The sequence below is a fragment of the Phymastichus coffea genome, unplaced genomic scaffold, assembly GCF_024137745.1.
Source record: "Phymastichus coffea isolate CEN01 unplaced genomic scaffold, Cenicafe_Pcof_1.1 PCOF00099, whole genome shotgun sequence".
Classification (NCBI taxonomy): domain Eukaryota; kingdom Metazoa; phylum Arthropoda; class Insecta; order Hymenoptera; family Eulophidae; genus Phymastichus; species Phymastichus coffea.
Genome location: NW_026706910.1, coordinates 638282 through 651250, shown reverse-complemented (window position 1 = coordinate 651250; position 12969 = coordinate 638282). Strand labels below are relative to the sequence as shown.

Sequence of the window (12969 nt, the reverse complement as noted above, 5' to 3'; positions counted from 1 at the left end):
ACACAGATGTATCCGTATATGAAACGAAACGATAAATTTCCTCGCTGAATCAAAGAAAATCTTGCCTTGGATTCAAATGTTTGGTTCTTTTGTGCAAAACGATATAGGATAAAAGATTCCTTGAATTATTATGTGTTTGATTATAGGTAGTTTTATTATAGGTATTTTATTATAGGTAGAGTTATTGTGTATTTTATTATATGTAAAATCGGTCGACTTGGATCCATTATCAACAGCTTTAATATATTCCTCAAAAACATCCGATTGGAATCTGTCGGAAAAGTTACATTGAAAAGAAAAAGCAAAACCATCGATCGAGCGTCCGGAAGCGTCAAACTACCTCCGCAGTAAGAAGACCTGGCGCGCGAAAAGTATCGCAGCTCGAGGCGACAGACAGGCTCACTGGGCCCTCTTGGTCGGCACCACTCCCTCGGCCTCGAGCGCCTCCCTCAGCCTGAACTTCTGTATCTTACCGCTGGCCGTCTTGGGGAACCGCTCGCTGAAGAGGATGTAGCGCGGGATCTTGAACTTGGCGATCTTGCCGGCGCAGTAGCGGCGCAGCTCGTCGGCCGTGAGCCGGGCGCCGTCGCGCAGCCGAACGCACGCGCAAATTTCCTCGCCGTAGACGTCGTCGTGGACGCCGAACGCGTGCACCTCGAGGACCGCCGGGTGGCTCTCGAGGAAGCACTCGATCTCCTGGGGCAGAGGTGGCTCTCGTGAGTGCGGCTGTCGGGAGCCGCGCCGAGCCGGGCCGCGGCCGCTACCTTGGGGAAGATGTTCTCTCCGCCGCGTATCAGCATGTCCTTGATCCGGCCGACTATCTGGCCGTAGCCGTCCTCGCGCAGCACGTATCGATCGCCGCTCCGCAGCCAGCCGTCCGCCGTGATCGTCCGCGCGGTGGCCTCCTCGTCGGCCCAGTAGCCGAGCATCACGTTGTAGCCCCGCACCCGCAGCTCGCCGGCCCGGCCGAACGGGACGGTGCCGCCCTCGTCGTCCGTCACCTGCAAGCTTTCCGGCGCCGCCTCACTGCCTGCGTCCGATCGAATGCGCGCAACGGGGGCTCACTTTGATTTCCACGTGGTCGGAGATGAAGCCGACGGTCGTGTCCGTCAGTTCCGTGGGCTCGCCGGGCAGGGTTTGGTTGACCAGTGCCGTGGTCTCCGTCAGGCCGAACGCCGTCTGCGAACGAGACACCGGCTGCAGGGGCGAGGTCCGAAGTGCGACGGACTCGCAAATGGGCCGAGGGCGCGCGTGCCGCGCGAGTGGGGTGGAAGCTCCTCCGGGCGAGCGTTCCGCCGCGGCGCGCTCGAGATATGCGCATAGATAGACCGCCAATGAGAGTGTCAGTGAACTCTTGGCCGCCGAAACTCAGCCGCCGCGCAGTCGATAATCTTGCCTCTCGGCGCTTTGTCCGGCGCTCGCAAGCGACGTCCCCGACGGGCTGGGCGATGCACTTGCGAGCTGGATTCGGACGTGCTCGGTGCTTACCGTCAGCCTGTCGAATGCAAAGTGCTCGCGAATCCTCTTGAAGAGCTCGGGCGAGGCTGGTGCTCCGCCGGTCACCCCGGTGCGCACGGAATCGATCCTCGCCCCCGCGCGAGTTTGCACGTCAATCATGTTGGTCTGCGCAACAAACAGGTCGATCATCGAGGTCGGCCGATCTCTCGAGGAGAGACGTACCCACATGGTCGGCGTGCCGAAGACGACGCTGCACTTCTCGCGCATCACCGCCTCGACTGACTTGGCGGGATTGAAAGTGGGGCTCTCGAGGACGATGGTCGTGCCGGTGTGCAGATGGCCGCTCACCGCCATCACCATGCCGAAGGCGTGAAAGAACGGCACGTTCATGCAGATCTTGTCGCCGTCCAGCTGCAATCTTCGCATTCCCTGGAAAGCAAGATTATCGATTGCACGCCGCCACGTCGAGAACCGTCCCGTGGAAACTCCCGCTTATGTTTTTTATATCTCGACAGCGATGTCTTCTCCTTATTCAGCGAATCGCTTCTCGTGCACGTGCTGCATCAACTTTTGCCTCGCTCGTCAATAAAAATTGAATTACCACGGTCAACGCGGTCAATGGCCTCCTACTATTGATCCTAATTCCTCACCTGCGCAGAATTGTTAACGAGAGATCTGTGCGCTAAGAGCGTGGCTTTCGAGACTCCCGTGGTACCGGAAGTGAACTGAATGTTCGTACCGCTCCACGGTGAAATGTCAGCCTGTTCCTCTCTCACAGCTTCCACTTCGATTCGACTGGGTAAGTTCTCGATATCGTCGAGACGTCGAGTGCCTCTGCGAGACGAGAAAAATGAAAAGTTCAGCCATAAATTGTCGAACTACGCAGCATTGAGCTATTAATGGATGGCTCTCTGGATGATGCATGGTGGCTTTTAGCCTGATTGCTTATAGGCGCAGCTCGGTAGGTCGAGGTAAACGCGCTTCCGGATCTCCCTCTTTGCCTCCCCCCTCCCCTCCCAAGACGTTCTCAGTCCTTTTGTTGCGAAACTGCATTACAAGTTGGCTAAGGTCGTGCGAGGTATTCAAATGAGATGGGTTTATTAGGTGGCCGCGTTAGGCCCGAGCCGCGGGGAGAAAAAAAAAAATTCGTGCCGCAGACTTCTTTTAGCGCAGGGGTTCATTAACAGATAGGTTTCGTATCGATGTTGTGGGATTGGAAGCATGAAAATGCTATTCGCGGTTTGAAAGGCCGACTTTAAAGTAGAAACGCCGATTACGCCATTGAAATTTCAATCGAGTATAAATTGAAAAAACAACGTTTCAAATTAATAAACTTCTTATCCCGTCGTAAATCAAGTACTTCGGGCGGTTGGGCCCCTTGTCGCCGTGAAAAATGTCCGCAACACGAAACGGCCTTATCCAATCTCGAGAAGTAAATCAGCTTTAAGATTAACTACACGTCGGGATTAAAGCTTACACTTCCGCGCATTTATTCGCGCGTACTCGAATAATGCGCATTGAACGAAGCGAGAAACTGCGCTCGCGCCGGTCTACTCGACGAAAAGTTAATCAATCAACGATCACTGCACGACGGCGTGAAGCTTCGGGTACGACACGCGTTACGTCGCGGGGCCGATGACGGACAGCGCGCGGAGGGGCTCGGGATGCCGGCCGTAAAAAAACCGGAGATCGAATATTCATTTAACCCAGTTCGGAGCGAGGGAGAGGGCAGGTTGCTCGATCAGCTCGTCACGCGATCTTCATGAATACTCGCCGCGTCGAAAAGTCAACCGCCCGAGAATTATTACGCGCCCGTCGACGGATTAAATGCCGATGCACGCGATCCGTTATTGTCCGTCCGATCGCTTGCCAGATCGGTTAATCTATCGCTCGCTGCTGCCGCCCGCAAATTTTCCGATGCGTGTACTCGTCTCTACCCGCCGCGCCCCGCCGCGCCGTGCCGCGCCGTGCCGCGGAGCCTCATTTACGCTTCGTTTGCGCACAGATTATTGGACAGTAAAGTTATCGCGTAGATGAGATATCACTTATCTAGCGTTATCTATTACGTTTCGCTACATATCACGTATATAGCGAAAGAAAAGAAATTATCTGGCATTGTATTGGCTGCACGTACGCGCGGTTCTTTGGATTGATCGGGAGGCGAAGGTCATCGAATCGAGGAGTGTCATTTCAGGACGACAGCTTCGGCTCGAAAAAAATGGAAACAAGCTCTCCCGAAAATCTCGACGTCTGCACATCGGGCGAGCTTCCGGCCTCGAGTCTCGACTCGGCGGAACAAGCGAGAGAAAGGCGAGCTAGCTACGACTCACGCCACGTGCGCGCCCCCGTAGATGACGACATGGTCGAGCCGAGGCGACGTCTTCTTGGCCGCGAGCAGCATGTCCGCGTAGTTCTGGCTGCGGTAGGATTCCGGCGCGACCACTGCTCTCGCGCCGATCTTGTTCAGGCAGTAGTCCAGCTCGCCGAACTGGTACATGGGATTGAGGCCGGCGATCACGAGGCCGGCGCGGGACGAGGCCATGTAAGCGAGTAGCCATTGGTAGTCGTTGGGTCCCCAGATGCCGATCCGATCGCCCTTCTTCAGACCGATCCTCTTGAAGCCCGCCGCAATGCGATCGGCGCGCTGCAGCAGCTGCGAGAAGGTGAGCCGCTGGTTCTGGTGTACCGAGATCACGCTGTGCCGGTTCGGATATCTCTCGGCCGCGGTTTCCAGCAGTTGGCCGATCGTCATCTCCTGCAGCGGCACCACGCCTGGATTCTTTATGTAGGCTTGGTTGACGTTGGGGATCTCCAGGCGCAAGCACCGCTTCTGATGAATAGCGCACCTGGCGCTTCGGCAATCTTCGAACAGAGTACGATTGAGACGGCTGCTTCTTTCTGCTTCTTTCTGCTTGCGTGCTTCTTCGACTCGTGGAACAATCGACAAATAAGTCTGTGACCCTGACAATGAGGGCGACTGGACGATATGCGAAAGCGATCGACAGCTATTTCATCTGCGCGATGATGTATGACAAAGTGTCGTACAGAGAAAAGCCAAAAATCATCTGGCATTGCACACATTCATCACCGATAAATGGTAGTCAGTGCAGCCAAACTTTGGAAACAAGTGAAGGGATATGAAATAATTTAACTTTATTTTCCCAACAGTTACAATGATACACTCAAGTTTTTGGTACAATTCATTTGCACATTGCCGCTAGAATTATTTGTTTTTGGTTGATCTCATTAACCTCGAATATTTCACCGAAAACGTGTTCCTTTCGTTTGTTTCGAAAAAATATGCTTCGGTCTCGTGCGTTCGGTTTATCAAGTATAGACGCAATAAAATTATCATTCTGAGCACTGTGCTCTTTATCATACATTTTCAGCTGTGTTTTCATTAAAAAATAATGACGATATTTTGCTTTGTGTACAAATGAATGGTTGACAAATAACAATAAATCGATTCTAATCCCAAAATAAAGAACAATAAGGCGAAGATCATAATAATTTGAATATTATTGGCCTTGATTATGTAATAGCTTAGAATGCGTATGTGTAACTGAAGGTTCAATTGATCATATCAAGAAAGATCGCATTAACCAAAGCAATGGATAAAGCGTGATTCATAAGGAGTCATGATATAGCGCAATGTCTCGTGGAAAATTTTCGAGGAAAAGTGTGTAAGTAAACGAATATACCATTGCTTGCGCTCTTTCGCACGGCGGCTCTCACGTTCCTTAGCATCGTGCCTCGATTATACCGCCGTCGACGGCGACGTCTTTTCTGAAAAAGAAAACTCACCGATCGCCAACGTTAGTTGACTTCGCCCCGGACGCCACGCGTACGGCACACCAACCAGTACGCGCATGAGCTCGGCTGCACTGCTGCGGAAGTGAGTCGCGAGCGTCACCCAGCGATTCTCGCAACACTGAAGGCAGCGCGCTGTTGGTGTACACGCACACGTGTATGCCGCGCGCGCGTTAGCCGACCACTCTGCTCGCAAGGCCGTCGTGTCACTGTCATCTGCTTTCCTCTCTTCGCGGTTTTTCATCGCAGAGAGCCGTCGAGTGGACACACGAGGCAGCTATCGACGTCCTTTCTCTCTGCGCGTAACTGTTTTTCATTTTCATTCTTTCTTCTTCTTTTTTTTTTTCTCTCAATTAAAATTAGATGCTGTATCGCGTGTGTATTCGGCGAGCACGGTCTCACGAGCCGCGCTTTTCAGTGTCACACGCAAGTCCGCGCTCGCGCAAAGGTTAACGCGAAAACGAGCTTATTAACTGCAAAGTTCATAGCCCAACAAGTGTTTTACACAAATCTTTCGTGAGCGCAACGACGCGCAGCCCGGAGGGGGCCGCGCCGATGTTCGAGCGAAACATGTGTGGACGAAATCTGAAATCTGCCGAGCGACGTCTTGGACGTCGGATATTTACGCGAGGAAATTACCATTTCTAAGTATCGTAACGATGCCATTAATTGTGCCCGAGCGGCCAAATTTTCGGTTTACTTCGGCGTTTACTTCTATTTCGGTCAACGCGTTCGGCTTGCCAATGCCTTCGAAGATAAGCGCTATCAATTCCGTCGGAGGCTAATCGGCATTTTCGTGTCTGCCGCTCTATTGTACTTTTTCCTTGTCTGGCGTTACATAAAATGCAATGAGCCCGTGATCAGTCGGGCTAAATTAAGATTTATCAGCTGCGAGCGGCGAGGATTATCGAATTAGAAACTGATCGAGATACCGTGGCGGCGAGCCCGAGAAAGCCGAGGAAACGAGCGACGCGTAAGCGAAAAACCGAACCGAATAATAGGGCTAATAAGCGTCGCTGCACAGAAAAGGCCGAACGGCGGCGGTCGCGTGCCACGCGGGGGGAGCATTTGCATAAAGCCGCTGCGGCAGCGGCGCGGGTGTAGAGCGAGGGGGTTGGTCTCCTTGGCGGCGAGTCTTATTGGTCGAGGGGTAGCAGCCCAAGGCTTTAAACCAGGCCGGAGGAGCAGCTCGCGGCGGAACCAGTGAACGATCGGCACTGACTTCAGCCGCCCACCAGCCGCAGTCTCGCGTGGGCCTCTGCAGTGTCCGCATATCCAAGACTAAAGCTTGACCCACGCTGCTGACACGGTACTCTTCGTTTCTCCCGTCTTTCTCGAGCTGTTTTTTTTTTTTTTTTCTTTTTTTTTCTTTTCTCGTGTTCGCTGCGGTACGCTTGCTAATCGTATTTCTTTCTCTTCGTCGGTGTTTTTGAGTCGATAGTGGGATAAGCATGTAGGATTGATCAAGTACCGAGTGTTCGTCGTAACTTTGGTGAACAGCCTGCGAGTAACTCTAGAATAGAAAGTAATTTTTTTTTTTTTCAAAAATAAAAAGCATCGTTGGTTTGCAAAAGGTTTCAAGTACAAGCTGCGTTCACTGTCAGTACAATACCCGAAGCAGTGCACGACATAACTATATTTCATAAGAATGAAGTAGTACAGCAACAAACACGATAAATTAAGAAAAAAAGCCATACAGCACTTGTTGAAAAAGAAAATCATGGTAAAAACACGCCAAGGTGAAAAACTGTTTTTCGGTCCGCAGTACAAGGATGTAGCCGTGCGTGCGCGCGTGTGCGTCGAAACGAGGTCGAGAGGATGGTCGAGCGCTGAGGAGGGCTCCTACCGAGAGTGAGATAGGGAAGCGCAGCAATGAGCAGCGGCAACGCGAAGAAGGGCACGAGCGGCGCGGCGGGCAAGCAGACCGCCGAAGACAAGTCGAAGGGCACCTCGAAGGAGGACAGTCCGGCCGGCAGTGGCAGCGGCGGCGGCGGCGGCGGCGTCGGCGGCGTCGGCTCTGGCAAGGACGACGCGCCGACCGGGGCCGGCAGCAATGGCGGCCCGTCGTCGCAAGAGGCCTCCCAACCCAGCAGCAAGCCCGGAAGCGCCGGGGCAACTGCCAGAGAAGCGGCCCAGAGGCTGTTGGGAGTTGCGACGCGCGGCGAGTGGTCCGCGGCCGACCAACTGCTCAAGACCCTCGAGAAGGTCGTGCAGAGCGCCGGGGAGGAGGCTAATCTGCAGCCGCTCGCCGGTGTCATCGACCCCGTGAGTCCCCGCGCGACGGGATGCGCTTCGAGCTCCTGTGGATCGCCGTCGGGACTTTGCCTAGCGCAATGCCGTGCGCGTCGGTTCGCGCGTTGCTCGCGTGCGCAGATAAATCTTTTAACGGACGATGATTATTTCAATTCGCAACGAGCTCGGTGACGTCGAGGGCGATCTAGTCGCGCAATGTTGCGAGTATAACGCAAGAAAAGAGAGAAAGCGTATCGTAAAAAGGCTTATCCCGATGAAATTCATAGCTCGCGCAGTCTTTTTCCCGGGCAGAATCGTAATTTTATTTTTGTCCGACTAAAAAGTATGCAAGAGGAATGGAAAAGTCACGCGAGAAGTTTTATCTTTCGATATTGCCACATCCAAGTAGGAATTGGTTCTTTGTTTTTGTTTTGTTTCCTGCACGACTTATAATCTGAATAAGCGTATATATAGCCTACTCCAACGGTATACGCTTGTCTATATGTATAAGTATTTCGTGTTTGCAAACAGTTAAGCCTTCGGCATCGAGCAAACTTCTGTATTATCGAAAAATAGAGGGACTGTTCTTCGGAATCGATCCACAAGATACGCTCGAATGGCATTCTTCGCAATGCTTCCGAAAGAAAAAAGAAAGCTAGAGACTAAAAAAATACTGGACATTATCTATCGCAGCAAACTGGAATGACACCGTTCATGTGCGCAGTGAAAGACAATCGCACAGCCTTCCTCGACCGTATGATCGAGCTGGGCTCGGATGTGGGAGCGCGAAATCACGTGAGTATGCCCTTACGATCGTTGCTCGCGAGCCAAGCCGCGTTGCGATGAAAACGAAGAGAAAAAAAAAAAAAGAAAAAGAAACGGAAAAGAAAAACAGCGTATAAAGATTGCGTGAGCTTTGGCCAAGGCCAAGGGGGAACGAGCGCTCGTGCGCGCACCGCGGCAAGTAGGTTGCGAGTCAGTGGGACGAAAAAGTGGGTTCGCGCGAAAGGGGCGATCGGCAGCGACGATATCAAAGCACACCACCTCGGCCGGGCAGCATTGACCGGGCCGACGCGCGTTCACGCGATCTCGATCGGCCCCACACGGGCGACTTTAATGCTTCTCTCGTTTACGCGTTTTCGAGATTCGTCAAGTCGGTCGATTCCGCGCTCCTTGTTTGCTCTTTTTCCTGGGGGGGGGGGGGGGGGGGGGGTCTTCTCCCGCCGAGGCAACGAAATAGAGGGCTCGCATTTTTCGGCCTGCACGTTGAGCTCTCCACCGGCGGCCGATCGCCTTCAACGCAATCTCTCAAAGGCTCGTTCTCGTTGCGCGCACACAGGACAACTACAATGCCCTGCACATCGCGGCGATGTTCTCGCGGGAGGACGTCGTCAAGCTTCTACTTTCCAAGAGGGGCGTCGATCCTTACGCGCCAGGAGGAGTGAGTTTCCAATTGTCTTTCACGCAAGACTTTACCTTTCTTCCGTGCTCTATACTGCTTTTCCTATGACTTCTGTCGCTCTGCCTCCGTGCTCTTTTCCACATTTTTTTCCTTTTCAAAAAATACAGAGGACGTAAGTATGTACTTCGATACACGATAACAGTCTTCATTTTCATTCTCGTTTTTTGTCTAGTATGTGTACTTGTTCTATCTCGTTTTAGCGACTTGCATGCTACATTCATCACGTGTACATAAACGTCGCAATATTTGTAAATAGAGCACGCATAACTATAGTCGTCGTCGATGAATACTGGACACATTAAAAATCTAATGTTTTCTGATTTGGAAAAAACAAAAATATACGACAGCCTAAGCAACAGACTGCAGTTCACCTCGTGGCATTACGACAGACGGGAACTGCAACGTCTATTCTTCGCGTTCTTCTGGCTGCGGCAGGACGGGACATCCGTCTGAAAGTAGATGGCGTAAGTATTCTGCAGTTGGATTTATTTTCTATATCGATAATATTATAAATATAAGAACGGGATGTTGAGGCTCGACCCTTGATGAAAACCAAATTCCAACACTGTTCTGCGTCTTTTTTTAACGATTCGCTGGTAGGTTCTTAGCATTTTTCAACTTACATTTTTCAACTAAATTGTCACGACAACCAACTTTTTGTAAAATCTACGTTGTCAAATAATCTAAAAAAACTATTAAATTCTCGATCTTAACCAGTAGAACGCACCCTTGGATTAGCTATATGCTGACTCAAATAATCGAAGTACATTTAATTAAGAAGTACCGAAATATAACTGAGAGAGAATAGAGGAGACTATAGTCGAAAAACGGAGCAATGTTGGAATTAGATTTCAACTAAGGCTTGACCCTCAACAAAGTCGAAGTGTCGGTTTAATTGGACTTTTTTGGCTATGTGCGTAAGCATTACGCTGGACTACAACAGAAATAAGTAAACCTAAATAAAGCGAGAGTAATGGATTTGCATTAAGAGAGAACTCATTAACATCGGCGTTCGGGCTCGTCTATTTCGTATTCTAAGCCACAGCTCGATTTGGCAGCGTGACAAAAAGAAAATGCCGGTCTCGAAGCTAAACAAGAGCCGAAAATCTCGCGCGAGAATAGCAGAACAACAGCGTGCACCCGCGCGACGATTGTGCCCCGCCTGGGCAAAGTTTATCGCGAAGCGAGCAGGAAGTGCAATCGGTCGCGAGAGATGTTGCCCTCCCCAATCCTTCGCGCGCTCATGCCGCAAGTCGATCGCGTGGCAGGAGGCTATAGGCGCTCTCACTCTCCTCGAGGCTGCACAAAGTTGAAACGGCGCTTGGATAGCTTCCTGCAAGCTCTCTTTCTCTCTCTCTCTCTCTCTCTCTCGCGCGTTCTTTTTTGTTTGCCTGCGCGGAACGAGAGACGCTTTTAAAGGCAAAAACGCCGCCTCGATCGCTCGCGTGCACGGCAGTCAGCGCCGACTGGCACCGAGTCTTTCGCTCGTTCCATGCCCATAATTTGTCTACGCGTCTCCGGCCCCCTTCGACTCCGCTATCATCGGGAATTGATCTTCGGGCAACTGCCGCGAACTCGGCTTTCGCTTGGTTCGCCAACTCTCGCGCTTCTCCCGAAAGGAGACTCGGCGCTCGTCTCGTCGCGATCCCACGGCGGTTCGCGGCGACCACGGATGTGGTTTCGGAGAGCCAATAGCGCGTGTCCGATGCAGCCTCCCGACCGACCGACGCGTTCCGCGGAATCGCCTCGTCGAGCGGTCTTCGGGGCACGCAAGAAGAAAGACAGCTGCGCGGAGAGCGGCTGGTCGAGGCCCGCGTACGACGGCGGTTGATAAAAGGGGCAGCGACGCTCGGGGCAAGTCGCTTCCGTGTCAGCCGTTAGCGAGCGAACGCGCGCGCGCACGCGAGATGCAGGGGCGCGGCACCGCCGGAGTCGCGTATCGAAGGGCGATAGGCCCCGCCGATTCGTCGGTTCGATATCGGCGTTCGGGAAACGCGATAGATTGGTCGCCGAGCCGCGAGATGCAACGCGGGACGTCGCCGCTTGCACCTCGCGCAGTCTCGCGAGCGACGAGCGGCTGGTATGCGCCCGGCAAAGTCAGCGGCGGAGATCGTCGAGGAGGCTCGCCGCGGCAAGGACTTCGTGTCGCAGAATCGCCGCCTGGCGAGCATCGCCAAGTACTGGCAGAACGCCGCGAGGAGCGAAGCGCGCAAGCACCACGGCACCTCGCTCCTCGTGAGTCGAGTCTTGTGTATCGCTTGCTCGGGACTACGCGCGACGGACCAATCGACCGGCTTCTCGCCGCGACTTTTTCCGTCCCACGGAGCGAGGCTTGTTTGGTCTAATTACTGGCAGTGAAAATTCGCGACATCGCGAGCAGCGCGTCGCTCGCTCGTTTGTGCGTCGCAGCGGACACGGATGCCATTGCCGCGTAACTCCTAGAAAATATTCGTATAGCGAACGCCGTTGAAATCTAACAGAGAAGCAGCATGGAAAAAGCCGACGGAAATTGATTGCAGAATGGAAAAATCCCGCTTCTGTTGGCCGTGGAAGCGGGCAACCAGTCGATGTGCAGGGAATTGCTCTCTCAGCAGGCACCCGATCAGCTGAAAGCCACGACCCCGTCGGGCGACACGGCCCTGCACCTCGCGGCCCGTCGCAGGGACGTCGACATGGTGCGCATCCTCGTCGACTACGGCGCCGCCGTGGACATGCAAAACGTGGGTAAACAGCCGGACGCGAGTCCGTTCTCGAGTACGAAAACGAGTACCCAGCCACGCGTGGTCACCCGCGCGCTCCTCTCGCCGCAGGGCTCGGGCCAGACGGCGCTGCACATCGCCAGCGCCGAGGGCGACGAGACGCTGGTCAAGTACTTCTACGGCGTGCGCGCCTCGGCGGCCATCACCGACCACCTGGACCGCACGCCCATGCACCTCGCCGCCGAGAACGGGCACGCGTCCATAATCGAGCTGCTCGCGGACAAGTTCAAGGCCAGCATATTCGAGCGCACCAAAGACGGCTCGACGCTGATGCACATAGCCTCGCTCAACGGGCACTCGGAGTGCGCGACGATGCTGTTCAAGAAGGGCGTCTACCTGCACATGCCCAACAAGAAGGGCGCCAGGTCCATACACACGGCCGCCAAGTACGGGCACGTGGGTATCATCAGCACGCTGCTGCAGCGCGGCGAGAAGGTCGGTGGTGCCCCGGTGCTCGTCGCGCGACGCTCGCTAACGCTCGGGCTGCGCGCGCAGGTTGACGCCACGACCAACGACAACTACACGGCCCTGCACATCGCCGTGGAGAGCGCCAAGCCTGCCGTCGTGGAGACTCTGCTGGGCTACGGGGCCGAGGTGCACGTGCGGGGCGGCAAGCTGCGCGAGACGCCGCTGCACATAGCCGCCAGGGTCCCCGACGGCGACAGGTGCGCGCTCATGCTGCTCAAGTCCGGCGCCGGGCCGAACCTCGCCACCGACGACGGGCAGACGCCGGTGCACGTGGCCGCCAGCCACGGCAACCTGACCACGCTCAAGCTGCTGCTGGAGGACGGCGGAGATCCGATGTTCAAGTCCAAGGTGAGGTCCACTTGCAGTCGTCGTTGCGCTGTCCCGCCGGCCGAACGCTCGAAGGTCCCGGCTTTCGATCGTTCGGCCCGCGCCTCACCTGTAAATATTACCATGATTACTGTAAATAATCGACAAGTCTAATCCTCCACAGTGTACTTTATACTAATTAGCCAACAGACACTTTATCTCTATATTACCTGTAAATATCACATAATCTGTATAACTCACACCCTCTTCTCTCTGAGTTTTAGTCAACGACGTATGCGAATGTAGGTCAACCTTGAGTATGATTTTCATTTCTATTATCACGCTCTTCGACTGATTTAGGAAAACTTTTGGTTTGATTTTGAGATTAACGATAGAACTTAACGTTTTTCGCACACTTCGAAGAGCGCTGCACAGGTACGTCCGACTGCGACGAAACCACTCGACTTATCTCGC

The 12969-nt window shown here is 53.6% G+C and overlaps 2 protein-coding genes across 24 annotated transcripts in view; one reads left to right on the top strand and one right to left on the bottom strand.

Annotated features, from left to right (window-relative positions):
• Window positions 1-137: 137 nt before the first annotated feature.
• Window positions 138-5527, bottom strand: LOC131670071 (medium-chain acyl-CoA ligase ACSF2, mitochondrial). 8 transcript variants are annotated; one of them, XM_058945416.1, is made up of 10 exons: window positions 5318-5527; window positions 5160-5244; window positions 3789-4386; window positions 2109-2292; window positions 1681-1887; window positions 1489-1623; window positions 1066-1179; window positions 765-1008; window positions 341-696; window positions 138-271 (listed from the first exon to the last, which is right to left on the bottom strand). In XM_058945416.1, the coding sequence occupies exons 1-9, from the start codon at window positions 5510-5512 to the stop codon at window positions 470-472; spliced, it is 1989 nt and encodes a 662-aa protein (XP_058801399.1). In that variant the 5' UTR covers window positions 5513-5527; the 3' UTR covers window positions 138-271; window positions 341-469. The 8 variants fall into 8 exon arrangements, with proteins under 8 accessions (XP_058801399.1, XP_058801396.1, XP_058801400.1 ...); XM_058945413.1 differs by having other exon boundaries at window positions 765-1001; XM_058945417.1 differs by having other exon boundaries at window positions 765-1001; window positions 3789-4320.
• The window catches only part of LOC131670066 (serine/threonine-protein phosphatase 6 regulatory ankyrin repeat subunit A), a 21584-nt gene continuing 14129 nt past the window's right edge, over window positions 5515-12969 (top strand). For 11 of the 16 annotated variants that reach the window (XM_058945401.1, XM_058945398.1, XM_058945392.1 and 8 more), the window contains exons 1-9: window positions 6459-6577; window positions 7034-7533; window positions 8194-8295; window positions 8840-8941; window positions 9310-9426; window positions 11482-11682; window positions 11773-12156; window positions 12217-12537; window positions 12919-12930. In XM_058945401.1, coding sequence (XP_058801384.1) covers window positions 7141-7533; window positions 8194-8295; window positions 8840-8941; window positions 9310-9426; window positions 11482-11682; window positions 11773-12156; window positions 12217-12537; window positions 12919-12930 — 1632 coding nt within the window. In that variant the 5' untranslated portion in view covers window positions 6459-6577; window positions 7034-7140. Of the gene's footprint in view, window positions 5571-6458; window positions 6578-7033; window positions 7534-8193; window positions 8296-8839; window positions 9211-9309; window positions 9427-11481; window positions 11683-11772; window positions 12157-12216; window positions 12538-12918; window positions 12931-12969 lie in introns of those variants that run through there. The other 5 variants (XM_058945396.1, XM_058945393.1, XM_058945391.1 and 2 more) reach the window with 3 other exon arrangements.